This window comes from Bactrocera tryoni, chromosome 4 (genome assembly GCF_016617805.1).
Source record: "Bactrocera tryoni isolate S06 chromosome 4, CSIRO_BtryS06_freeze2, whole genome shotgun sequence".
NCBI lineage: Eukaryota > Metazoa > Arthropoda > Insecta > Diptera > Tephritidae > Bactrocera > Bactrocera tryoni.
The window spans coordinates 48687742-48715356 of record NC_052502.1 but is presented as its reverse complement, the minus strand read 5'-3'; the positions used below and the strand labels follow the sequence as shown (position 1 = coordinate 48715356).

Genomic DNA, 27615 nt, shown 5'->3' with positions numbered 1-27615 from the left:
ACGGAATACGACAGACATATATTTCATATTTTTCACTAATTTATTTGCTAAGATATCTTAGAAAGGACATACATATGTATAAGTAACTATCAAATGAAATATCCGCTCTTAAGCAGTAACTTTCATACAACTAATACAAACCACCCCTGACCGGAAATTGCGTGAAAGCCATGTGAGTCTGAAAATGAGCACCCAATATTAATTTTTATAATCCACAGTCATTACTTAACACGTTATGAGCTCATAAGCAACGGTATTTTGCGCGTAAATATACAAGATTATTTATAGCAAAAACAATTTCTTATTTCTCAATGATTAAAATGTGATTAAAACAGAATTTATTATGTTTATGTGTTTAAAGCGACTTTAGTAAACAACTTAACGTTAAGAAAGCGCATGAAATGCCAATACACATACATATATTTGAGTAGATATGTATGTGTGTATAATGAAAAAAAATCTTCTACATAAAACAAATATGTATATCATTGGTTATATGCATATGTATGTGTGGTAGTCTATGGGCACGTAGGCATAAATATGCGACCAAAGTGCTATTAAAATATATACATATACTCGTATGTATATACGAAAAACAGTAAAATTTTTCGTCCATGAAATCTGCAAACATATTTTGAATTCAAGATGTTTGTGCACATTTCATAAAATAAAGTGATTTTATGAAATGTAAAACAATAGCAATAATATTAATAATAGTAATATAATAATTACGTTAATTCCTTATTTTATATCTATCTAGTTCTTTTTAGCCACGTTGTTTTATAATAAGACGACTTGAGGTTAATTAATAAGGCTAGAATATCACTTATGAATATCTTTACCTTGGTTGTGATCGAACAGTTTATATAGTAGCACAGCTAAAGGGGTTTTCAATAGGGAGCTACAAAAGTAGACTTATATGGACAGCAAACGACGCCATACTTTTTCCCGCTCTTTTGACTCTTATTTTCAGTACGGTTTGCCATTTAATTATGAAAAGATATACAATCCAACAACGAGTCGAAATTATTAAAATTTACTACCGAAATTCGGAGTCAGTGGCCTCAACCTTAAGAGCGCTACGTTCAATTTACGGTCGTCATAATCGTCCTGTCAGCTATACAATTGAGCATCTAGTGGAAAAATTTGAATCCACAGACACAGTATAAAATGTTCCCGTGCTAGTGAGACAAAGAAGTGCCCTTAGTGTCGAGAATATTGCTGTCGCTAGCGCATCAATTGAGGAAGACCCAAATCAGCCTCTCACACGTCGTTCTGAAGCATTGGGCATCTCTGTGACGTCGTTGTGGCGAATTTTGCGAAGAGATCTTGGCCTACATCCTTACAAGATTAAATTGACGTACGAACTGAAGCTGCTTGACCACCAGAATCGTCGTTTATTCGTCAATTGGTCTGAGCAACAACTTGAAAATGATTCGGATTTTCATCAAAAATCATCTTCAGAGATGAGGCTCATTTCTGGCTGAATGGCTTCGTCAGGCAGTAATCCACATGTACTCCATGAGTCACCATTGCATCCCGAAAAAATTAAAGTTTGGTGCGGTTTATGGGCCGGCGGCGTCTTCCGTAATGATCAAGATCGGCACTAACCGAATATTTTTGACCCGAATTGGATGATATGGGCTATTGTCCAAGCCCATATCATCCAATTCGGGTCAAAAATATTCGGTTTATTGAAAACCAAGTTTGGTGAAAGTGTTATCTTACGAAATGGCCCAGTCAATTGGCCCCCTCGGTCGTGCGATTGGACACAGTTAGACGATTTTCTGTGGAGCTACGTCAAGTCTATGGTCTATGCCAACAAGCATAGACTGATGAAAGTCGTACGAATATCGAATGTGAAATTGCAGCAGTATCGGTCGAATTATGTTTGACAACCGTCGAAAAGTGGGTTCAGCTATTGGACTTCGGCAAGCATGCCTATGGTGACCATCAAAAGAAATAGATAATAATATCAAACGAACTTTTACTTTTGTGGCGCCCTTATTGAAAACCCCTATATGTACATCTTATATGGTTTTCAGAGCTTTTAATTGTATTAATTTGTAATTGAATTTTTAGGATACTTTTTTGCTCTACAAGAACCAGCGATGTAAAACAAAGTTTATTCTAAACGTTTCAAAATTTATGAAAATTTTTTTAATGAAAACAGATTTTTTAAGTGTTATTTTTTTCTCTATAGATATTCTCCCCCATGAATTCGCAATAGGCTTATTTTTGGTCACCCTAATATATCATAAATACATAAGTTCACTCAGGCCGTTGTACTTTAAATTTTAATAAAAATCAACTCATTTGCTTTGAATTCTCTTAAAATACAGTGACATGTATATAATCCGCCTCGATTGACAATTCCAATACTACATACAATATCCCTATCTATCTGATATACATACATACATATGTATACAAAAAAATTTAGCACAAAAAATGTTTAAATATCATTTTCGAGATGTTAAAAATTGTTGCATGAAATTAGGACATGAAACGTCAAAGACATTAATGTATATATATGAAAAAAAGAGATCTAAGAGAAAAAAGAAAGAGAAGACAATAAAACAAACGCCAAATTGAAGCATAGAAACAAATATAACTAGATAAATGAAAATGCTTCACACTCCCATGCGTAGGTGTTTTGGCAAGCGACGCGAAGGCTCGTAAAAAATCGCATAGCAAGTGAAATTAACCACATGACTATCACTAATTAAGTTATTTGCGCATATATTCAAGAATGAAAAAAGAAATATATAAGAATTTTCAATGCTAATAAACTTAAATTTATGCTGATAGCACATAAAAACCTGCTAGAAAAATGGGTGTGTCAACAAAGTGTGGATGAATTTAGTACATACATATAAATGAATATACTTTAATTTATTAAACATATGTATATATACATACATATATTTTTAGGGAACACTCTAAGCGCGTGAACCTTGAAAATGCCTAATGATTACTAATTTAAAAAGCTAAAAGCCTCCCTAAGGAAACACTAGCTTTACTAAGGGCAAAGAGATCGATTTTGCATGGTGGCTCAACGCTGCCCAAGCTTCCGGAAAGCCCAACTATCTAGTAATAGAATACAAGAGGATACGGGAGCACCGACCCGCTCCCATTCAACCGAATGCGATTCTAGGGTACCTTCCCTTGCTAACTCATCAGCTTTACAATTTCGTGCGATTCCTCTGCGGCCTGGCAATCATACCAGTCTTATCAGAAAGACACTCGATGCTATTCGTAACGAGATTAGGCACTCCTTGACCAATCCTGAACGCACTGCCAATGAGTTCAAGACTAGTATCACCGCTTTGCTATCTGAGTGGATGGTCACTTCTCTGAAGAAGGCTGCACTCCGGAGCAGTTACCTTAATGGCTACAACCTCGGCTTGGAAAATACTTCAATAGGCAGAGAGTCCGAGGCTGAAGTTGATAGAGAGTTCCTGACAGTAAACTGCTCCACTAACCTTCCCGCCCAAGCTGTGATCCATCCGTTAAGAAGCTCACTGTCCTTCTCCTCCTACGGCTCTTCCCACCCACAACTCCCTCGCTGGTACATGGGCAGAGAAAGATACGCTAGTGTTCGGTTTTGCGACTCTATGATCCAAGTGATCCGGTATGAAGTTATTCCGATTGTTCACACATGTGTTCTTTTAGAAACACAGATTCTCTGAGTCTGATAACAACTAACGCAGCCATACACCTTCCGACGATGTCTATGGGCACTATGTGCAAGATAGCGTTAAGTGCCACGGTTGCTTATGAGCGTCGCCCGTTTATCGCTCTCGAGTTTCTTTGCAAGTCTGTTCTTTTCTACAGCCCTCCACTACATAAAGATTCCATAGAACATAATGGGCTGAACTATTGTGTCGTAGAACCTTTTGTCAATGGCTCCTCTACAGACTTATAGTCTTAAATTATTATAGTTAAAGATTTAATCGAAATGTTTATTAGGTAAATGTGAGGAGTCTAATAGTAGATTTTTTCATAGTTTACAAACTTAAAATCACCATAATCAAACCAAACTTGAGTTTTCTGTAGTCTCTAAATTTCAAATCCTCATAAAATTAACACAAATTTTATGAAATTCTTATTTGCTATAACTTTTCTTAGAGGTAAAAGAACTATTGCATGCTTAAATATAGATTTCTGAATGAATTATTAACGAAAAGTTAATGAGAAACTTAACAGTTGCTAAGGAAATTATAGAGTAAAATATAAAAAATTTAATCGTCCAAAAATATGGATAACCTATTCTAAAATATATCTATGTATTGCGTGTTGTAAATATAGGCATAGATATATTTATATATTAGAGTGGTTTACAATGAATCGATTAATATTTTTTCTTATTTTGTGCTCTGAAAAATTGTTAGTAGTAGGCAACTGAAAAGTGAAGGACTTTTCTTTTAATATTACGAGCTCATATTTTTAGACAGTTTTTGAGTTGTCTGCCACTCAATTTTAAAGAGCAAAAGTTTGAAAGTTTTTGAGATGTCTACCGACCAATTCTAACGAAGAAAAAGTTACACACCCTAATATACATGCATGTCTGTACTTATTTCTATTTACTACATATATACATTCTTGCGTTCGTGCATTTTGTCACGCCAAAAGTGGTAACTAAAATCGCTTTCGCTATGAATTCCAAATTTTCTAAAACAATTCAGCAAGACATGTTAACGATGAGCAACGCAATGACCCTGCGTTGAAACGTTGTGACCATTGAAATATCTTACATACGCACATAGATACATTTACACTACATAAATGTGTGAGTTTTATTACAATTTATTTTCGCCTATTTATTTATAATATAATTAGAACTTTTTGTTCTATATTTACGAAAATTTATAGTTACAGTTGTCCACAATGTCATCGTAAAAATATAACAAAAAATATTTGTCAATTGTGTGGCGCCAGCACATTGACCAGTCTTGTGTGGAGGTCATGGTTTGATTTTATTTGAAGTAATATTTGTAAACAGTTTGTAAATATGTATGCTGTGTTAGGCTATTGGTAAATCTAGAGGGATTTTGTGGATATTCAACTCAATTTTTAAATTTATTTTATTGATCAGAAAGACATGTCTCGAGAAGTTGGTTTAAATCATTATACAGCAAGAAAGTTAGGTTAGTTCTGGTATGCTACTTTTAAAAGCAAGTGAGGAAAATTAGGTTAGTTAGTTTGTTACAGTATATGCATCCTAAATATTTTTTCTTTTAATTTCAAACATTTTAAGTTTTGAATATGCCACACTCGGTCTAATTTTAACCACTAAAAATTTTAATATCTAACTTTTTGGCTATATATTATAGCTATAGCCACTCAGGTTAAAAACGTAAGCTTCAAGAATGCGCAGTTTTCAAAAGAGCACGCTCACAACCATTAAGCATTGTTTTGATTATGAAAAATTAAAATCACACAAACAATCCTATATACATAAGTACATCTAATTTTGTACACCTGACGTCCGTTCATAATTTGTATGACCCATAAAGGCATCGCGTGACAAATTATAACGTTCTAGTAGCGGTACAATAACGGCACATAATACATATAAATAAAAATGCATTATATGCGTATACATATATATGTATATACACATACATACATATGTATGTACAAGCTTTGCCCTTTATATAGGTACTTATCCACACTATTTACTTACATATATCGACGGTGCCTTTGAATGTCATGGCGTCTATTGCAGTTTAAGGTCGAAGGTCAAATAATGCCGAGTGCATACAAATTTGTTGGATTATTGCAATGCAGTTGCTCAAGGACATTCGCAATTTGTGCGGCACATATGCTAAGGGTAGATAAAAATTGAAATTAGGAAAGCTACGTAAAACTTAGTTAAAGTGAAAGGAAAAGCTTGGTAGATTTTCAAAATTAGGCTAGGGGTGGAGGATTTTAACTTGCACATACATATGCAATATATTAGATAATACATTGTAGGCATATACATACATACATATATATAGATATGTAAGTAGATATGATTTTTTACAAAGTAATGTGCTAAAGTGCCCTTTAAGAAAAAAGTTAATAAGCTTCCCAAGGAAGTAAGCAAAATATTTGTAAAATAATATATACATATATATAAAAATAATATAACATATTTGCAGACATTTGCAAAAAACCTCTTGAACGTTGGTCACTGTAAACTGATAACTACATGTGATAAATTCAATTTACGTCAGCAATTTTCGCACTTTTACGGCAATTACGCAGTCGCCTACACCTGTTCGCCATATGTTTTTCAACGTGCCTCTCTTTCTGACCTTGCTTTTTGACAAAATAATGCACGAAATTGGTATATGGTCAATATGAGCTATTTTTTTACTATATTTATATATGATGTAGCATTTTTTTGTTGACCTAGGCAAAAATGAAAAAAAGTCTTCGCAGGTGCGTCTTCGTTCTAATAATTCTTCCTAACCAAGTTTCTTAATATAAGCATTTCGTCGATTTCAGAACAAGGAACAGATTTTTTTAGGCAGATCTTTTTCTTGATTTTGACCGGTCAGTTCATATGACAACTATATGTCATAGTAGTTCGGTTTGGACAATATGTTTGCAGTTTTTAGATATGCTTTTCCTGAAGATATTATATATATTAGGGTCGTTTTGATCGGTCAGTTCATATGACAGCTATGTGCTTTATTTGTCCGATATTGGCGGTTCCGATTAATAAGTAGCTTCTCGGGGAAAAAAGGACGTACTATATGCAAAATTTTAGATCTATAAATCAAACACTGAGGGGCTAGTTCTATCTAGTATATACGACGGAAATGGCTAAACCAACTCAGCTGATCATTTATGTGTATGGTGCTTTATGGAATTTGAGACGTTTTCTCCTGGATGTTAGAAATATTGTGAAAAACTCAATATATCATTAACTACCACAAAAACTTGAAGATTTATAAGAACTCAAATATAATACGTTTTTTATCTATAATAATACAATTAATATTTTTAAATTCAAAACGTTTAAATTTCAAAAACCTTTAAGTATAGTATTTAGTGCTTATGGTAAATTTCTAATTAGGCACAATAATACATAAATATTTATGAATGACTTATTCACACTTTCCCTTGTTAACGATCAACAATTGTGTACCATATCTAAGCCATTATAATTTAATTAATTTAAAATAACATTGACGACTCGCAGTGGGAACAAAATACTAATATTTTTAAATGTTTTTTGTATTAATATAAGGTAACACTTGTTTATTCAAACAGATATTAATTAAAGTTTTCTTAAAAAATATTTTTAATATTATTCCTTTACGTTTAATTTTCAGGGTCTGGAATATTTGTGTCACCTTCAGGTCTACTAGTTCGTACTGGTTCCGTTGGTGTTAGCTTTATTATATGGCTGGCCTGTGGTTTGCTCTCCTTGTTGGGTAAGTAGAGCCAGCAACCAATTAAGAAATTATAGATTTACACTAATACGCTGTTAAATATTGTGAAGACTTATACCTAATAAATTGCCAAAACTGAAAGGATGGCGAATTTCAAAAAAATGGGAAATTTTAATTGATATTATCAAATCCAAATTTGTAGTCCGATTTGCTTTGTGTTTCAAAAGAAATGAAATTTCTTTCCAGTCAGAATCTTTAATCTTTAAATCTGAGAGTCCATATGGTGTTTTGAGGTTAAAAAGGGAAGATAGGAGAAAAGAGCTTACAGATACTAATACGCGGTATATTTATACTCAAAATAGACGTTTTGCTAGCCAGTTATGGGTATATAATAGTATCATTTAATTTATTGGCATGAAATCGTAATAGATATATGTTTGAAATACATTTGTTTACATGCTCATATTCCTCAAGACAATATGAATATTATGCAAAATAGCATAACTCCACTTGGAATAATACTTTTTATAACGAATATATGGCATACTTCCATGAATTAAATAAATAAAAATAAGAAGTCAACAGATCTTGGGAAAAATATTACTCATACGGCATGTTGTCCATATACAGTGTTGTTAACTTTGTTGTTTTAGTCCCATTAAATGTCAGCAGTAGGTAAATACTTTGATACCTTTTGCAAGGCAGAGAGCTGTAGTTAGCTTTTCACTTTCATTGGGTTACTCATACGCCCTGTAGTTATGCCTTGAAAAAATGTATGAAAATGATGACAGATATCGTATTTGACGCTAGTAATAATTTTTAGTTCTAAATAGGCAATGTTGAAGGCTTCTGACATCAAATAAGCGCTGCTTTGAATAATTAATATTCAAATATTCTCTCCCGAAGCTGTGAAAGGATCACCAATGATTAAAAAAAAAGCATCGGAGTACAGTTGATCCAAATCTAACGAGTTTGAAGCAGCTAATTATAGAATTTTCCTACTGTTCTTGCAAAAATAATATATTTTTTTATGGACTGAAGGTGCTGAAATTTTAACAAATATTTCAAACATCTACTTATTCCACATAATAATTTTCTACGGCATTTAATTTCTATTGATTTTTATAAACGCTAAGCGAGACTGAGCAGTTGACCTATCCACCCACCAGCAAAGTTAACAAAATTGTTAAACAAAATACCCAAGAAATTATCATAATTTTCTGTCAATTGTTGCATGTTTTGAAGTTTATAAGATTGTATTCCCTTCTTTATTGGCGTAGACGTCATTTAGGTGGTTATAACCGTAAAAAAACACCTCTAATGAAAAAAATTAATATCATATGCAATTTGCAAATATGTGAGCACAAATTAATGTACATACACATACATGCATATATTACTTTGTTTTGTCAACAAGTGTTTAGCGCTATTGTTTGTAATTGCATTGGAATAATATTTTCGCAATTATTTTACATCGCATTTGAAACAGCCGCGTTGCACATGATTAACGGTCGTGCAACTCTCAAAAATCTACACACATACATATGTAAATTTTACGTATACTTTATACATATATGTAAATGTAAGTGCAAGTATGTATGTGCACTTGGCATAACGGTGTAAATGCACCTGTAAACCTGTAGATGCCACTAGCTGCCGCTTTTCATTTGGCAAATTGTCAATAATTTCACTATTGGCCGGGGTCTGGCGTCGCATAGAAACAACAAGCACATTTGTTTACATACTCGTAAGCCCATTGTATGTGCCAGTGTGTGTTTGCACGCAAATGTACATGTGTTTTGCTGCATTCGGTTGTGGCGCCCATTTGTCATTTGTGCAGCGCTGGCAAAGTAATGTGTTGAGAAATGAATTAAATAAAATGTGCTTCATAAAAATGTATTTATATACATAGAGTAAATATATAATTTAATGAAATATATAGTATATAAATGTGCATACGTACACTTTAGCAAAAGCTTTTATTTAGCGATTAATATTATGTGTATATACATACATACTTGACAAGTCTGCTAAAGAGATTATGGTGCGACGTTTACATGTATGTGTGTTTTTATTTTTCAAATATAGCTACGTCTTCTAGATAGCTACGTCTTTCGAGAGGAATTTGTATTCTAAATAAAATTTTGAGAAAATATTTGATGGATTTATAATATATATTATATTTATGAGGAAGATAACTAAATGCATAAACCCATTTGAGTAAAAAATTAACTTCTGTTTAGTTACTAGTTTACTAATCTTTATCATCTGGTATCGCAAAGGACCAAAAATGGTCTATGCGTTGCTCAATGGCCTACCAGACTAACCTAACCTAAAGAGGAAGGATTTTTAAAAATAGCCTCAAAAGACTTAAAATTTCGAATATTCATTAAATGCTTCAAATAAAGGCAGAGACACAGTATGAATAGTGAGAACTTAAGACTGAGCAACTATTTCTTAGAGAACCGGCTCTACATAAACGAAAGGAATGTGTTGTTGTTGTTGCAGTAGTCCAAATTTTTCATAATTTTAAGGAATGCTGGCGATGTGATAGCATTTGATCGGACATCCGGATCTGTTTTAGTTACATAGGGCCGCCTATTAGTGAGAATGCGAGAATGTTAGAGCAAAGCATTTAAAGAAGGCTCTACTTTAAAAAAAGAGAACAACCATTTCGTTTATTTTTAGCTTTTAAAAAGCTTTGTTTACTAATACAATTACCAAATTTGAATATTATTGTATTAACAACCTCATCGGCATTTCAATAAATGAACATTTGGCTTTATCTACTTGCAGGCGCTCTGGCATATGCTGAATTGGGTACGATGAACACATCGTCTGGCGCTGAGTGGGCATATTTTATGGACGCATTTGGTCCGGCTCCCGCATTTTTATTCTCATGGGTATCGACATTGGTCCTGAAGCCATCGCAAATGGCTATAATTTGTCTCTCCTTTGCGCAGTATGCAGTTGAGGCATTCGTCACCGAATGCGATCCACCAACATCGGTGGTAAAAATGGTTGCACTGCTGGCAATTGGTAAGCACTACAACAACTATATAGATGCTATGCACATACATATTTATGCGTTTTCGTTTGCTTAGTTGTGTTTTTATCCTCAAAAAATCCTTGAAATGTAAAACAAAAAAAATGTAAAGGAACAAATAGTAACCCCAAAACACAACAAACAACAAGTGAAAAAAGTCTAAAGTAAATCATGCACACACACACACACATTCACCCACACGCAAATGCATACGCACATACACAGTTTTCTTTAAACTAGTTTTTTATTAATTTTTTGACAAAATTATTCTCTATATTTCTCCTCAATACTATTCCGGCTATTGTATACTTTTTGTAACCACTCATCCGTCCTATCAAATCAAAAAAAAATATATATATATATATGTAAAAAAAATCAAAAAACAACCATCAAAACCTCCTACGTCCCACTACGATGCCTCCGCCTCCGCCTCTCCGACTCTGCCTACTACGACTTCTACGTCCAACTCGCCCCCCTCTATAGTTATGATACTGTTCGTGAATTGTTATAGTGTGAATCTGGGCATGGCTGTGCAGAATATATTCACCGCTGCCAAATTGGTTGCCGTCCTCATAGTGATCTGCGGCGGCGCCTGGAAACTATTCCAAGGCAATACACAACACCTGTCGAATGCATTTAGTGGCGACACACCCACCTTGGGCGCTGTGGCGACCGCTTTTTACACCGGCCTCTGGGCGTACGATGGCTGGAATAATTTGAACTACGTCACCGAGGAAATCAAGAATCCAAGCAAGAATTTGCCACGCTCCATCATGATCGGTATACCGTTGGTGACGCTGTGCTACGCGCTCATCAATATATCTTACTTGGCGGCGATGTCACCCACCGAAATGATTGACTCAGAAGCCGTCGCCGTGACCTTCGGCAATCGCATACTGGGCGCTATGGCTTGGTTAATGCCGCTCAGCGTGACGGTGAGCACTTTTGGTAGCGCTAACGGTACACTCTTCGCGGCCGGACGGTGAGTTTGCGATTGAGCATTAAGCGTTTATTTTTTATTAATTTTTTTGTGCTTTTTCCATTCCAGTTTGTGTTTTGCCGCCAGCCGTGAGGGTCACTTAATGGATATACTGTCGTACGTGCATGTGCGTCGTCTAACACCGGCACCTGGCTTGATTTTCCACGTGAGTATTTATTTTATTTAAGTTAGTAGGATTCTAGTATTTAATAACAACATGAGCGCTTTCACTTTAATGTTATGATCTAATAAGGTTAGGTACGGGAGATATAGTTAGTCAACTATATGTGTTAGGGTTTATTTTAGTTACGTAGATCCGACTGTCAGCAGCTTAATATTAGTTGTCTTTGCTAGGTTGTTTTTGTACCAGCAACACCAAGTCGTATTCCATGATAAGTATAGTATGTATGTATATCAAGCCAAGGGTTGTACATACACCATGATCGTGCGACCGATTATCACATAAGGTACGGTGGGTTGGGCCCCGAAAGCACCGCAAACTTCGGTAGGACTTCAACTATCTGGCAACACTTGAAGTCTTGTCGCCAAGCACAATGCTCCAAATGATAGCAGAAGGGTTTGGCAGAGGAACGGTAATCTCTTTCCAACGCTTGAAAGCCCTAAGTGGCGAAATACCTGCGGCTCTCCTCTCGCTAGAAGTAAGATTAACTTACTAGGAAGTCTAAAGTTATCCTCAGCAGTAAGGCCGTAAGGAACGATTCCGCTCTCGAGCTAATGCTTAGGGACAGTACAATCGAGTGGTACACCGACGGCTCGAAAACGTCGGAGGGAATTGGCGCAGGGGTCGCAGGACCACGCCCAAAACTCTCCATACCTATGACGACTGAATAGTCTATCAGATCGTAACCAAGTGTACCTTATTTGGGTGCCAGGTCACAAAGATATTGCGGGAATGAACTGACTGATGAGCTTGCTCGCTCCGCAGCATCCACCAACATGGTAGGTAGAGCTGCTCTGTAATGATGAAACTGTGGCAACAACTCCTAGACATGCGCCACGCCAAGCTGCTAATGAGTGGTTACAATCTTAAAAGGTTTAAATATGCAATCAACCTCCCAAGGGAAAAACTCTGGGTACTTGCCGCCTTCTACATTGGCCATTGTATGTAAGCCCAAGAAGCTTTTATTTAACATGTTCCAAGCTTCTTGCGCGAATTGCCGGTTCTGCGACTTGCAGTCTGAAACACCAGAACAACTGCTAATCGATTGCACAGCAGTGGATCCATGTTTCTAAATAAGGATGACATCGCCTCAGTAGCACCTGACAGTATATTGGAATTGGAATCAATTTGCTGGGGCAAATTGGGGCAAAGAAACGAGGAGATTCTCATGTACTTATCTAATATAATAACTATAATGTACATATATCAAACGAATTCGAAATCCCCTAACTTCCAAGAGCTGCCATGTTTCGGCGAAATTCGACCATACTGATAATGGTGTAAACTGAAGAGGTAGAAGTAAGAGGAAACATGCAAGAAACCGGTATGTTAGGACTAAGTGGACCGATAACAGTTTTATCGCCAATATGCAATTAATTGAGACTTATCCTATAAAAGTTTTGCAAGGTTGTATAGGTCTCTGAGGCCTGTATGTGTTGCCCAATGGGCAGGGAGTACTTGCTATAGTTTCAAAAACTCATTTGAATATTCCTGGCAAGCGATTCTGCTTTACCCAAGTGGGGGTTTTTAGGTAAAATTTGCCCAAAAGTTTTAGTGGGGAGAAGTATGGAGCATACAGTCCTAATTTAGGATACATAAATATTATACTACACTCATGAAAGTCGTCTCTTCATTTGTTATCGACGATGAAATGGAGCAGTGAAAATAAATTGGGCTTGAAAATCGTAGTGATATCACTATACACATAACAGAAACTCTAGTCGGGTATTAGGGCATGAAATAACTTCAAGTTATCATATTAAAATTTTTTAATTTCAGTCACTTATCGCTACCGCCATGGTCTTGTACGGCACAATCGGTTCACTGATTGACTTCTTCAGCTTCACCGCTTGGATTTTCTATGGCGGTGCTATGTTGGCGCTGATTGTAATGCGTTTCACCAAACCCAACTATCCAAGGCCATACAAAGTGCCTATCATCATTCCTGTTGTGGTGCTGGTGATCTCAATATATCTTGTGGTGGCGCCGATTATCGATACACCACGGATCGAATACTTATATGCGTTGCTCTTCATCTTGGGCGGCTTGATATTCTATGTGCCGTTCGTTAAGCTAGGCATGACACCAAGATTTATGAGTAAGTCCATAAATTATATTAATCAACATATAATGCTTATATTTAATGCAATATTTTCCTCTTCTCTTTTGCGCAGACAAAGTGACGCTCTTCTTCCAGCTGCTGTTGGAAGTGGTGCCCACTTCATCGATGTTCGAATAAGCAATGGAAAACACATTTCATTAATACCGGCTGAGACAAAAAAAAAACTTAAAAAATGTGTTACAAAAGTAACATCAAAAAAAAATTAACATTTAAATCATTCAATGAAAAGTAAAGGAGAGACTATCTATTCAGGATCTGAGAGAATAATGTACGTACGAAATAAGTTAACTGTTTAAACTAAATAATATAGCAGAGCAGTAGACACAAATATTCAACTATGAAGCGTGTTGTAGTAAAGTAACAGATTTACAAAAAATTTTAAAAATTAAAAGAAAAAATTATAAAAATTAAAAAAAAAAAACAAAAATTTGAAAAAAATATTATTAAAAAAAATTAAAAAAAAATTAAATTATATAAAATTAAAAAAAATAACAAAAAAATAAATAAGTGAAACGTACGCATTACAAAAAGTTTCTGCTAAAGACCTACATACATACTATATTATATATTTTTTAGCTGTAAGCTTATTAGAATCATCAGATTGTTGCCGAAACTTAGTAAAACGTTTACAAAACAATGTTATTGTTTCAAAACGTACATTAAATGTGCAAAATGTAGCTTGAAGTGCTATAAAACAGTTGATTAACTAGGTGCGTTGATATTATTAGGATTTATATGTATTTTGAGGTACATAGTACATAATAAGTATGTGTACTCGCGATTATACAATTTTTTTTAGGAATTTATGTGAATTGTAAGTTTTATGAGCTGACGTTTGATAAAAGGCGGCTGAAGGCAGAGAATATTGAATTTTCATTAAAATTGTGAAGAAAACAACAGCAAAAGCCAGTTCAAACAGCTGTTATTTGAGTGGTGCTATGACGTTTTATAAATAATTAATTGCATTATTTTTCTAATAACCACCATAAGCGGAGTGAAAAATATTTTCTTGTTGATAAATTATATCTAACTGGTTCAAAAACAGTTTAAAAAGAAGCAGTCAGTTGAAAAGCCGGCATTTGAGTGAAGTTATGGCGTTTGCTAGTAAATTGTTTGAGTTATAATCATTACTATAACAAGAACCATCACTGAAAAAGTTTCTTTGCTGAGCGGCTTACTTGCTCAGCTGTGCAATAATCAAATAAATCAATAAAGTTAACAACTAAACGCTCTTTCATACTATAAATTTGGCTCACAAGTCGATATAAATCAAAATACTTACATTGCTGCAAGCCAAAAGCTGCATACAAAAATTAAAAATTTAAAGAATAAAAAATTGCTTCCAACTCAAAAATTCAATTCAAAAATATTCTTAAATTATATGTATATTCAGCATCAGCATTATGTCGCCCATTAGCCTTCAGCTGTCATCGTCAGCCAAATTTCATTGAAAAAATCACAATTTTAACGCATAGCAATATTTTAATTGGGTACAAGTATATGAAAAAAAGCAAAAGGAAACGCAAAAAACATTAAGTTAGACTAAATTCGCTCTATGTATGTATATTTTAGAATCGTTTAAAAATCCTAAATGGAAAAAATTGTGAAAACCATGGGACTGCTGTAGGCATTAAATTGTTTAAATATTTATTATTTACTAAAAGGACAATGGAATTTAGAATTATAGAACTGCAAGTCTACTTACATAGAAATTGTTATTGAACATAACCTATAATGAAAATTAAAACCAAATAAAACCGCTTCATACACAGCAAGCACGCTGAGCTATAAATTTATTAGTTCAAAGCAAGCTTTTTATTGTAATTAACAATAAAAACATTTGCATACAACTAAAAAATTCAACAGCCATCGCAAATGCTGTGTATAAAGCTAAAAAAAATACATAAAAACCATTGCAACTACTCTAATGTAAGGCTCAAAAAAAAGCAAAATAAAAATAGAAAAATAATCTCAGAAAATCTCACAAAATTATTGCACACCGCTTACTACTACATATATACAACTTGATATTTGTTTAGAAGTTCGTTTGGTAGTATGCGTTATGAAGCAAATAAAAATAAATAATAAATTTATATTATCATTCTCAATTTCGTATAATTATTTTTAAATTAAGTTAAAAAGACAAAGTACTAAAAATATAATAAGCCAATGCTTATACACTTGTATTTATGTATATGTGTCATTTACACTTTAAACAACCGCTACGTAGAGCAGGAATGTATAGAAAACAGTTATATGTATGTATAATATATAAATATGTATGCATGTTTTCTCTAACTCAACAATATTTTGAGCATTTCAGCATTTAATATGAGAAACATTTGCGCCAGATTTCCAAGAAAAGCGTTTTAAATTAACAAATTATCAACAATAAATCTACATATATACTTACATACATACATACACCGATGCATGTGCATATGTATTTTGGAAACTGTTTTTCTACACTTTTGTCTTACGATTATACTTTTTATATAGTATTTTGTTATACGAATATATGATTAATCCTTTTGGGAAATTTATTTTTAATTTACTACAACCTCGAAGTTATGGTTACAACAAAAAAAATTGAAAAAGCTATTATAAAATTGTATTGAGAATTTATCAATAAATCATCAATTACAAAAAAAAAAGTTGGAATTTTTTATTTAATAATATTTGTATACCCTGAACAGGGTACATTAAGGGATTGTCTCAGTATGACCCTCTGAAAAATCATTGATTTTAGCGATTTTTTTTATACTCTTGCAACCAGCTGCTACAGAGTATTATAGTTTTGCTCACCTAACGGTTGTGTGTATCACCTAAAACTAAACGACATAGATATTGGGTTATATACTACAGTGATAAAATTGAAAGGTGAATTTTGTCCATTTCATATCCTTCAAAGTAATTCCCTTCCGCTGCAATATAAATACTTCATCTTAGCACTTGGAAAAATCTTCCGTCGTGATGGCCATCAGAACCTTCTTCGATTCAGCTTTTATATCCTCAATTGAGTCAAAACGGTGTCCTAGGAGTAGTCATGTGAATTTGCAGAATAGCCAGAAGTCAGGCGAATGCGGTGGTTGCGGCACGATATTAGTTGGAAATGTAACGAAATGATCACGAATAACCAATGCAGTATGAGATGGTGCATTATCCCACTTCTTTGTTCAATAAATTCAGACATAATAAAAATTGAAGAATTCACTTTTAGAGCCTCACGAAACGACGCGTACCTCAAATACTAATGAATATTTTGAATACTTTGTTTACAAAGCTTCAGCTTACCTTATCACAGCAAACAACGGCGTTAATTAATGGTCCCAGCGCCATCTAATGCAACTTTAAGTGCGATTTATTTCAATAGAATTTAGTTTCAACCGACCGATTTACCGATTTAATTTGATGTTAATTTGTGTTAGCACTTTTAATTTTCACAAAACACTTGCACATTATTTAAACATGAACGCTTCGCTTTCTTTGGCTCTTCTTTTATAATATGAGCAAATATTTTACTCATTCAACTAAAGCACTGCCTTCGCGGCCATTTTGAATGCACTTGCGGCTTCACATTTCTGCAGCACCAACACTTTGACTTGCCTCGGCATATTTTACATTTTATTTACGTTATTTATTTCACTTTACATATATTACACACAACACTATAAACACTCAAATACTATACTAATTAAATTAAATTACTTTATCACAATTATAATTTTATTTTTCAGTTTCATAAAATTTTCACAACCGCACGCTTGAACTTGACATCGAATACTAAAGGTTCGTGCATTCACTGGAAAGGTCCTTTTGGAAGTTTTGTTTTTGGGAGTTGTACAGTGGCGTCTGCACGGATGTGCTCTCTTATCGTTAATAATTGTCTTAATTTCCGCCTTAACCGGATAATAAAAAATCGAGTTATCGAAAACTTACAAAAAAATCCTCAACTTTTTTACAAAATTTAAATGTAAATTATTATAAAGAAGAAATTTTGTTTTAATAAAGATAATGCGGATAGATAGCGAGAATTGAAGAGGGAAGCGAGACGCATTTGCAGACAGAAAAAGAGAGAGGCCGAAATGCGTGAGTGTGAGGAGCTTGACAAGCTGGCTGACAGGGGTAATGCTCGAAAATTCTACGAAAAGATGCGGTGACTAGCAGAAGGTCTCAAGACCGGAGCATACGCATGTAGAACCCCCAAAGGTGATCTGGTATCCAATGCTCAGAGCATAGGCATGGCAGTGAAATCATAACGTTAGGAGAAGGCGAACCCGATTTCCCAATCGATGACGATGGAAGAAGTTCGAATAGCAATTGCCCGCCTGAAGAACAACAAAACAGCGTGGGCCGATGGATTGCCATCCGAGCTATTCAAACACGGCGGCAAAGATCTGATATGGAGCATGCATCAGATTCTTTGTAAAATGTGGTCGGACGAAAGCATGTCCAACGATTGGAACTTATGTCTGCTTTGCTCAACCCACAAAAAGGGAGACACCCCAATCTGCGTCAACTTCCTCAACATCGCATATAAGGTTCTATGGAGCGAAGTGTGTGAAAGATTAAAACCCACCGACCAGATATTGACCATGCGCCAAGTCCTGGGAAATACTTTTGACAGCACGAAGAGGAGTTGCCTTTATGACGCGATGTCTGAATTTGGTATCCCCGCGAAACTAATACGGCTGTGTAAACTGACGTTGAGCAATACCAAAAGCTCCGTTAAGATCGGGAAGGACCTCTCCGAGCTTTTCGATACCAAACGACGTTTCTGACAAGGCGACTCGATTTCGTGCGACTTCTTCAATCTGCTCTTGGAGAAAATAATTCGAGCTGCAGAACTTAATATTATTGCCCTCAACACCCGCGCCGTTAATTCTGCTTTCTCTAAACTGGATAAGGAAGCGAAGCAGATGGACGAAATATCTCCTGTCATCAAACAAACAGTCGTCGCACTCGCGACTAGTCATAACTACGAAGTTGTAGATAATTTCGTCTATCTTGGAACCATCATTAACAGCAACAACAATGTCAGCCTAGAAATCCAACGCATAATAACTCTTGCCAACAGGTGCTACTTCGGACTGAGTAGGCAATTGAGAAGCAAAGTCGTCTCTCGACAAACAAAAACCGAACTCTAAAAGTCACTCATAATTCCCGTCCTGCTATATGGTGCAGAGACATGGACGATTACAACATCTGATGAGTCGGCCTTATGAGTTTTCGAGAGAAAGGTTTTGAGAAAGATATATGTATGGTCCTTTGTGCGTTGGCCAAGGCGAATATCTCATTCGATGGAACTATGAGCTGTACGAGATATACGACGACATTGACATAGTTCAGCGAATCAAGAGACAGCAGCTGCGCTGGCTAGGTCATATCGTACGTATGGACGAAAACACCTTGTGGAAAGAAGAAATGACTGGCGCGCTGTTGTTAACTCGGCTATAATTGCGTAAGCGGTGTGTGCGCCAGTAAAGAAGAAAAATAATTTCAACGAAATATTACCAAACTAGTCTCCGTGTCCGGTCATAGGAACGTTTTCATGCCTCTCTATAAGAATGGGTTTTGTATGAAAATATTAATGAAAGCGTTGTCTCATGAAATTTGTCCGCTTATGGGAGGTGTCCGGCTATGCTGTTCGTAATGGGGAATTTTATAGCGTTCTCGACGTTTTCTTCCAGGTGCTACAAACTTTGTGGCAAACTTATGATAGTTACCTTGTTCAGGGTGTAAAAATAATGTGTACGTTACTTTAATTATTTTGTCAATGCATTATTTGCAACCCAATTCATAGGTAATGAATCGACTTTTTGTATACAAATTAAAAATTTTTTAGTTATTATGGATAGTAATTTCTAATATTAATTATTTGATTTCTAATTTTTACATGATTCCGTATTATCTTTATTAAAAACCAAAATTCTAGTTTATAATAATTCACCTTAAAATTTTGTAAACATTTAGAATTGTTTTTTTTTTTTTTGTAATTTTTCGATAACTTTCGATTTTTTATGTTCCGGTTTAGACGGAAATTGAGAAAAATGTTAACGACAAAGAGAGAACATCCGTGCGGATGCCACTGTACGACTTCCAAAAACCAAACTTCCAAAAGGGCCATTCCAGTGAATGCACGAACCTTCAGTACGCGATGTCAAGTTCAAGCGTGCGGTTGTGTAAATTTTATGAAACTGAATAATTAAATTTTAATTGTGATAAAATAATTTAATTTAATTAATATAGTATTTTAGTGTTTATAGTGTTGTGTGTAATATATGTAAAGTAAAATAAATAACAACTTTTGCTCAAAATGTAAAATATGCCGAGGCAAGTCAAAGTGTTGGTGCTGCAGAAATGTGAAGCCGCAAGTGCATTCAAAATGGCTGCGGAGGCAGTGCTTTAGTTGAATGAGTGAAATATTTGCTCATATTATAAAAGAAGAGCCAAAGAAAGCGAAGCGTTCATGTTTAAATAATGTGCAAGTGTTTTGTGAAAATTAAAAGTGCTAACACAAATTAACATCAAATTAAATCGGTATATCGGTCTGTTCAAACTAAATTCTATTGAAATTAATCGCACTTAAAGTTGCATTAGATGGCGCTGGGACCATTAATTAATGCCGTTGTTTGCTATGATAAGGTAAGCTGAAGCTTTGTAAACTTAATTATGGCAGATGGTCTAGAGTGGGCAGAAACCGTTAAGTATCCTTTGCATTAATTGGTGTAAGCACGCTATAATTGGTTAATGAATAATCAACGCATCTATTTAAATAAGATTGTCGTCGATGGCTGGCTCACTTATACCAATAATTTTAAGTAAAATAATTATAATAGTTAAATTTAACTAAATTTTATTAAAATAACCAAATGGATGAAAACAAATAAAAATAGTACAGTTGAGCTTCCATCACTCGAACTCTTGAATTGGCAATAGAAATAAAATTTGATACAAATTTGCTTCCATAACTCGAAGTCTCTCTGAACCGAGTTTTTTTTTGTATATTATATTATGAGGATTCGAGTTAGGAAAGTTTAGCTGTGTATAAAAAAATATAAGTATTTACAGTTAAGCAAAGTGTTTCTGGATGAATTATGATTAATTTTTAACTCAATTCGACATTTTGAGGATTTATAATCACCATAAACATGATTGCGAATTTTAATTAGACAATTTAGGATTATATATTTACGCTTCTTAGGATTATAATTTTCATATTTAATTATTATTCAGATTTTTGAAATTAAAATTATTTTGATTTTTAAATCTGGTATTTGGCATATTAGGATTAAATAAAAACTTTTTATTAAATACTATTTCCATTGTGTGTTTAATGTATAGATATCCAGATATAATGCAATAAATATTTAAATCATAATTTTTTTAACTTAACTTCTCTTTTTGTCGAAAATATATGTACATACAGTGAAGGGAGTAAATTAAAATTTGGAGGATTATTTTTGATTTTGTAATCCCAAATAAGAAATTAAATAAAAAAAAATTATTCCAAAAAGCGGATTAACAATTAAAATACTTTTTAATACCAAATACCGGATTGATAAATAATAAATAAAAAAAAATACATCTTGGAATAAAAATTGAAGTTTCATTTCTTAATTCCGATGTTGGGATTCAAAATTCGTTTTTCATATTTGAAATTTTTGTATTAAAAAATTTGCAACCCTGGTTATGGCTAACTGTTTAGATATTTTATCACTTTTATTCACCGAATATTTTTCATCGCCAAATTGTTAATTAAATTGACTGATTCAACTTTACTCATACATTCTAATAATTAATAAAAAATTAATTGCAATATAACTTAAAGACGACTTAGCCAAACTCTTAAAACATACATACATATACTTAAATTAAAAAAAAAAACGCATTATCTCTCTTTAAATTCTTTACGTTTGTAAATTTATTTTTTATGGCATTCATAATATATAGTACACAGTTTGACTATGTTAGTGATATAATTATCAGCAATATATTATATACATACATATGTACATATATTCATAATAATATATTGAAAATCAATTCATATAAGGTCAATTAATAAAAAAAAAAGAAATTGTTTTAAGATTCTTTGTTTTTTTAATAATAATAAAAAGAACATGATTTAAGTTCAATGTCGCAGTTTCTAAGTAATTATGGTTCTTATGTGTTTGAAATTTTAAGTACCAGACTACTTATCAAAAAATTAAATATCATTGAAATAAAATTTTTTTTTTGAAAAATTTAACAGTAATATTTAAAAAATTATTTTACTACCACTATACTACTGTAAAAACAAATGTTTAAGTCCAATAAAATGCAAAATTAACTCGTTGTCTACGCCAATAAAGAAGAAGAAGAAATCGAACTGTATTATTGTTATACGTACTCTTGCAACCAGTAGTGGTTATATATGCATATACATATATAAATTATCAGGGTGACGAGAAAAGTTGAAATCTGGTCTGCCCGTCCGTCCGCCTGTGCAGACTGTAACTTGAGTAAAAATTGACAGGAGCACCTCTGGGAAAATTTTTTTAAAAGGTGGGCCACGCGCCCTCTAATAAGTGTAATGTATTATATATATCTCCTAAACCACTAAAACTACATTAACCAAATTCGCCCAGTACGAATACTACAAGAACTCCCACCTATAGTGTGAAAATGGATGAAAACCCTGTTCAATCGCCATATAAATTGGACGATGCGCGTGTCACCGCCCACTTTTTGGTGAAATCTCATATCTCGGGACCCGACCAATCGATTTCGACAAAATTTGATACATGGCATTCCCTCCATATTCATATTGTGGAATAGGACAATAACCACGCCTACTTCCCATATAGCACAATTTTAAATTCCACTTGATTATTTTACTTTCCAGTGCACAAACCAAGAAGCATTAATGTAACGGGATTAAATTTTGCTCGAATAATGTATGCTATCTTGTGATCAAAAATTGTTCAAATAAAACAAAACCTGTTCCAAACCCAGCGCATAGCGGAGGTTTGATTCGTCTTCTCACTTTAGCTCGCCTTCAAACGAATATATGTCGGCTATCCAGAGGGTACTTGGTCTAAGGCTGGAAGTAGTGAGCTGCTTGAGCCATATGTTAAAGAATCGTTTATGGCCACTCTCAAATGAATGGCGATCATTTGACAACAATTTCTACACAGAACTCGTATTTCTATCTGTCCTAATTATACCTCGGTATATACAAACAATTGTTATTCCAAGTTATGATATCATAAAAAACTAGAACATCAGCTATAAAATACCGATATAGCTTCTTGATTTCCATTCTTCTGTAGAAAGTTTAAAATCACTGTAAGCCCTTAAAGATTCTTAGAACTGTTTCTCAACTAATTAGGTGGCAAAAAAACTCACCTTACTTTAAATAACATGCGCCGTTGAATTCAATTTAACAATCTTGCTAACATTTACATAACTTAGTATTTAGAAATGTTAATCTATTTGGATTTTAACAGCTACTTGTGCTCAAATAAATGCAATCACAATCAGTTTCAATTTAACATAATTCCTCAGTCAACTATTGCTGTCAATAGCCGTTAATTGATTTATATTTAACTCGGGGAATAAAATAGAAATTTCTCTGGTCGCAGATTCTTCACTATCGGAACCATGACAGGCATTACGCGTGTCGGAGAGACCATAAAGCCCACGTATACAATCGGGATGTGAGTACACAGCTTTGAAAACCTTTGTTGGGCCCATCAACTCGCGCCACTTAGCGATGCTGCCTTTTGACTGCAAAACGAACGCCTGACAGGGGCCACTGGCAACAAAGAATGGTAAACATAGTTTTTAGGCTTTTATGAATAAATATTTTAATACCTGCCCATGAATGTCACCAGTCGGTTGTAGAAGAACTTTCCTTTGTGCTCGGCATAGAAATGTTCAGACAACTCTTTCGTAATAAGCACTTCTTTGGTGTGTAGTATTTTAAAATTCTGCTGTATTATTTGTTTTATCTCTCGCAATGCGTAGACATTGCGAACTACATGTGGTTTCAGCAGCGCCAATGTAATTTCCATTTATAAAAATTATATTTTTACTTAAAATTAACGAAATGCTAAAATTGAGGGAACTTTAATCAGCTGTTTTGTGAGAATAGTAGAAACTGTAATCAAATGTTCCCACGTTGTTTGTTGTAGTCAACACTGAGAACAAAAAAACAACAACAAAACAAATATAAATAAAAAGTGCAAAGAAGATTTAAATGCTAATATAGTTATTTAAATCAATATTATTTATATCTATTCATGTAACAAAATTTAATATTTTACGATAATTTTAAAAAAGTAGTTATTGACAGACAAAATGTTGTTATTATTAACTTGCCGCTATGCAACACTGTAAAAATTGCTTTCCGAATGTTTCCATAGAGAAATGTCAAACACATACTATTTATTGATTGGTTTCTTTGCGTTCTTCATTAGTATATTCTGGCAAATACTTTTGTTTACAAAATTACAAAAGTAAATAAATAATGGTAAGTTTTTATTCGTTTATTGTGCTTTACATAATTTTAATGAAATTGGTTTTGCAGGCGACAAGCAGTGGTAAAAGTTGCAACAGCGGTAGTGGTGGTGTACTAGAAGAACGACGCATATGGATAGGCAATTTAGATCCAAGGCTAAGCGAGTAAGTTAATAGTTCCTTAACTAAATTGTAAATTCTGGTTTGTGCAGTTAAACTAATCTGTCAATTTCATTTTCGTGCGTTGCTATTATTGGTATCAACTCTTGAAAATTTTGCAAAAATGCGGTCCTGTCGAAAAGTTTGATATGCTCTTTCACAAGAGCGGCCCATTGGTTGGGCAATCGCGCGGATATGCTTTCGTCACATTCGGAACGGTGAGTAATCATATAACTAGCTAAATTTGGATACTTACTATAGTAGCACTTTAAATAGGCTGACGCGGCGTTGAAAGCTCTGGAGAAATTAAATGGCACACCCATAGCGAATCGACCAATTGTGATACGACTGGCGAAGAATGTTAATTACGTAAGTGTGTACACATATTTTAATTAGACACGCGATTCCTTCAAATGGTATTTACTTATATATACTTATATTACATATTTAGGACGAACTCAACAAGCAAAAACCACGCATCGAAATACCTGCCCTTGGCTCCAGTTCACGCGACGACAAAATGAGTAGAGAAGATGCGATACGCGCAATAGAGTCGAAATTACGTGCGCTGGAACGCAACGGTGAGGAGGAGTTGGAGTTAAATCTTTTGAACTCGGCTAGCACACAAGTACCGTTTATACAACGCTATCAATTCAATAAAGACCGTGATACAAGCAGTAGTACCTCAGGCGGGCGTACCTACACAAAGTCATATAATTCAGCGCCATACAACCGACATCAGCGGCCAAAACGAAGATAGAAACTGGAAACGAACTGGAACTGGACGAAGAGTATTGACAAATTCTGTTTAGTGTTTATTTTGTAACGTGGAACAATGTATCTGGACTTTCATCAATTTCATCAAGTATTTATAATTGTACTCATATGCGCGCTATCCATCCGTATACTTATCAAATATTGTGTTCAGAGACTTAAGCCAAATAAAGTGATTTATTTGTAAACATTGTAACTGTATATGTGTGTTTTATTTAGAATTAGGCTAAAACGTAAAATGTTAGTTTTTTCTCATTACTTCGGCGCAAATATGTGTTTGCCACGCAGATGATCGGGCAATTTAACAGTGCCTGGGCATGGCACTTGACCGGGTATCTCACAGATGCAATGTCTATCGCAGCCATAACCAAAGTTGGCAGGATTGTCTTTACTCTCCGCTAAATGTGCCTCTGCGTCCAATTGGGCTCTGTAATGTGAATAGAAAGAAGGAAAATAATATATAAAAATCAAGAAAAACGTTAACTTCTACTGCAACAAGACTACAATACGATTCACAAATAAAAAAATTTGCTATATAAGAACTTGATCTTGATCGTATGACGGACTTTGTTTAATAATCAGCTTCTTAGTATGAAAAGGACGTGTGCATAATTTTAGAGCGATATTTCAAAAATTGTGGGACTAGTTCGCTAATATGTATACAGACGGACGAGCAGACGGGAATAGCTAAAAGAACTCGGCTTATTACACCGATCATTTATATATACATTTTTTAAGGTCTGCGACTTTTCCTTCTGGGTGCTACAAACTTCGTGGCAAACTTAATTTACCCTGCCAGGATATAACAAGCTTAACAGTTATGCAATTATCGCTATACGCTTACGAACACATTTCTCTAAAGTACTCACTTTGACTTGCCAACAACTTTGCAGAGATGTTCTATAATTTCCTCGCGATCCCGGCTATCTATGTCGATAAGCATATCACGTCCGTCCTCAAAGTAGCAGCGCACAAACGGGGAAGGTGTCAAGTTCTTAAATGTCACCACTTGTACATTTGGATTCTTATACTGTATTTGACCCAAATTCCAAAACACAAAGTCTCTATATAACATAAAGATATAGTTGATTCATAAACAGTTGAAAAGCGTTGGATAACACTCACCTGGCGCCTTTGTGGTGATCACCATACACATTGTAGTTCACGCTAAATATTTTCACTTTTTCTTTGAGCACAAGGCGACCGGCATTCAAATATTCAATGGTACGCCTAATAGGCGCGCGTCCCTTCATGAAAGGCATATTGGCACACTTTTTTATTTAAGTTTTATTAGAGAAAATATGAAATTACAAAACCAAAGGCCGCCTATTGGAAATGCGGTTGCATACACGCACAGCTGACAGTTTCTGTAAACAGCTGTTATCGAATTCGAAGACCAATTGGAGCCAAGGCAAACCATTGGCAAAACCAAAGCACTACTTTATCGACAATAATGGCTTCCGTTCCGTTAGTTTTCGTGCGTATTTTCGACAATTTTCGTTGCGCGTTTATATCGCAAGTTTTTTGGTAAATTATTGAGTTATTTGCTGTGTTAAGTGATAAAAAGTGTTATTAAGTTGTGCTTCATTGTGTATTGTGTGTGTGTGATGTGAAATATAAGAAATATAGTGTAAATATGTGCTTATAATGGTGCTTGTGTGTTTGCTCGTCCACTTGCCGAAGCGCCTGTCACCACTTTCGTGCAAGGCAAGTTTTCCTTAATAAAGCTTTGATTTTAGCATGCTTTTTAAGTTCATTTAAAGCTCAAGCTTTGTTTGTGAGTGTGAGAAAGTGCAATGCAAGTAGTTTTTAGTTAATGTGCAAAAGTTGTCGCAAGTGGCATTTTAGCAAGTGAAGGCAGCCATTTTAGCAAGGCTTCGCTCAACTGCGCTTTCATATTAGGGTGATGCAAAGTGAAATTCGAAGTGTTCCGGAAAAATGTTTCCGGAAGTGTGCAATTGTGTTTTATCGATATGGTTATTAGTGCTTTGTATTTCCGGGATATGTGATTGTTTCGTCAATATTTTACGGGAAATGCGCGCGTTTTATGAAAAACATGAAAATTTCAAAGCAGCTGCTCAGTAATATTTGTGCAACTTTGTAGAAGGTGGTGAGTGAGCATTTTATAAATTTTTTATTAATATTTTACATATATTGACATAGTACATACATACATACATATGCAAGGTTGCTAATTCTGGATTAAGTATTCTATATAAAATTTTTAACTTCAAATCGATATTTACAATTAATAAAATATTTTCAATTTAAAATTAAAGCAACAAATAAAAAAATTAAAATGGATAAAAAAAATATTTACATACATACATATGTACATACATATGTATGTATGTGTTTTTAACTAAAACACAATAATTAAAAGTATGTTCTAAAACGGAATTAAAAACTCGAGTTTTCAATCTTAAACCCAAATTGAAATTAAAAAATTAATAAAATATT

The 27615-nt window shown here is 34.2% G+C and overlaps 4 protein-coding genes across 6 annotated transcripts in view; 2 read left to right on the top strand and 2 right to left on the bottom strand.

The window, feature by feature from the left end:
- Nucleotides 1-14119, top strand: part of LOC120774025 (b(0,+)-type amino acid transporter 1) — a 64574-nt gene extending 50455 nt beyond the window's left edge. For both annotated transcript variants that reach the window (XM_040103318.1, XM_040103317.1), the window contains exons 3-8: nucleotides 7332-7433; nucleotides 10188-10430; nucleotides 10921-11419; nucleotides 11486-11582; nucleotides 13377-13695; nucleotides 13772-14119. In XM_040103318.1, the coding sequence (XP_039959252.1) occupies nucleotides 7332-7433; nucleotides 10188-10430; nucleotides 10921-11419; nucleotides 11486-11582; nucleotides 13377-13695; nucleotides 13772-13836 (1325 nt within the window). In that variant the 3' untranslated portion in view covers nucleotides 13837-14119. The remainder of the gene's footprint in view (nucleotides 1-7331; nucleotides 7434-10187; nucleotides 10431-10920; nucleotides 11420-11485; nucleotides 11583-13376; nucleotides 13696-13771) is intronic.
- Nucleotides 14120-22809: 8690 nt separating this feature from the next.
- Nucleotides 22810-23832, bottom strand: LOC120774759 (nucleoside diphosphate kinase 6). Its single transcript, XM_040104519.1, has 2 exons — nucleotides 23578-23832; nucleotides 22810-23518 (listed from the first exon to the last, which is right to left on the bottom strand). The coding sequence occupies exons 1-2, from the start codon at nucleotides 23775-23777 to the stop codon at nucleotides 23269-23271; spliced, it is 450 nt and encodes a 149-aa protein (XP_039960453.1). The 5' UTR covers nucleotides 23778-23832; the 3' UTR covers nucleotides 22810-23268.
- A 320-nt stretch (nucleotides 23833-24152) lies between these two features.
- LOC120775693 (probable RNA-binding protein 18) lies at nucleotides 24153-25356 on the top strand. 2 transcript variants are annotated; one of them, XM_040106004.1, is made up of 5 exons: nucleotides 24153-24235; nucleotides 24293-24387; nucleotides 24525-24599; nucleotides 24658-24750; nucleotides 24833-25356. In XM_040106004.1, exons 2-5 carry the CDS (start codon nucleotides 24355-24357, stop codon nucleotides 25139-25141), a joined length of 510 nt encoding a protein of 169 aa, XP_039961938.1. In that variant the 5' UTR covers nucleotides 24153-24235; nucleotides 24293-24354; the 3' UTR covers nucleotides 25142-25356. The 2 variants fall into 2 exon arrangements, with proteins under 2 accessions (XP_039961938.1, XP_039961937.1); XM_040106003.1 differs by having other exon boundaries at nucleotides 24479-24599.
- Nucleotides 25332-26511, bottom strand: LOC120775695 (probable 28S ribosomal protein S25, mitochondrial). The gene is made up of 3 exons (XM_040106006.1): nucleotides 26281-26511; nucleotides 26025-26219; nucleotides 25332-25582 (listed from the first exon to the last, which is right to left on the bottom strand). Exons 1-3 carry the CDS (start codon nucleotides 26415-26417, stop codon nucleotides 25411-25413), a joined length of 504 nt encoding a protein of 167 aa, XP_039961940.1. The 5' UTR covers nucleotides 26418-26511; the 3' UTR covers nucleotides 25332-25410.
- Nucleotides 26512-27615: the final 1104 nt, after the last annotated feature.

Coding starts and splice junctions, on each gene's coding strand:
- LOC120775693 (XM_040106003.1), top strand. Junction 24,600..24,657: donor CTTTCGTCACATTCGGAACG/GTGAGTAATCAT, acceptor CACTTTAAATAG/GCTGACGCGGCGTTGAAAGC. Junction 24,751..24,832: donor TGGCGAAGAATGTTAATTAC/GTAAGTGTGTAC, acceptor TTACATATTTAG/GACGAACTCAACAAGCAAAA.
- LOC120775695 (XM_040106006.1), bottom strand. CDS start 26,417: ATGCCTTTCATGAAGGGACGCGCGCCTATTAGGCGTACCATTGAATAT. Junction 26,220..26,280: donor GATCACCACAAAGGCGCCAG/GTGAGTGTTATC, acceptor TATGTTATATAG/AGACTTTGTGTTTTGGAATT. Junction 25,583..26,024: donor AAAGTTGTTGGCAAGTCAAA/GTGAGTACTTTA, acceptor TTCACATTACAG/AGCCCAATTGGACGCAGAGG.
- LOC120774759 (XM_040104519.1), bottom strand. CDS start 23,777: ATGGAAATTACATTGGCGCTGCTGAAACCACATGTAGTTCGCAATGTC. Junction 23,519..23,577: donor CTGGTGACATTCATGGGCAG/GTATTAAAATAT, acceptor CTTTGTTGCCAG/TGGCCCCTGTCAGGCGTTCG.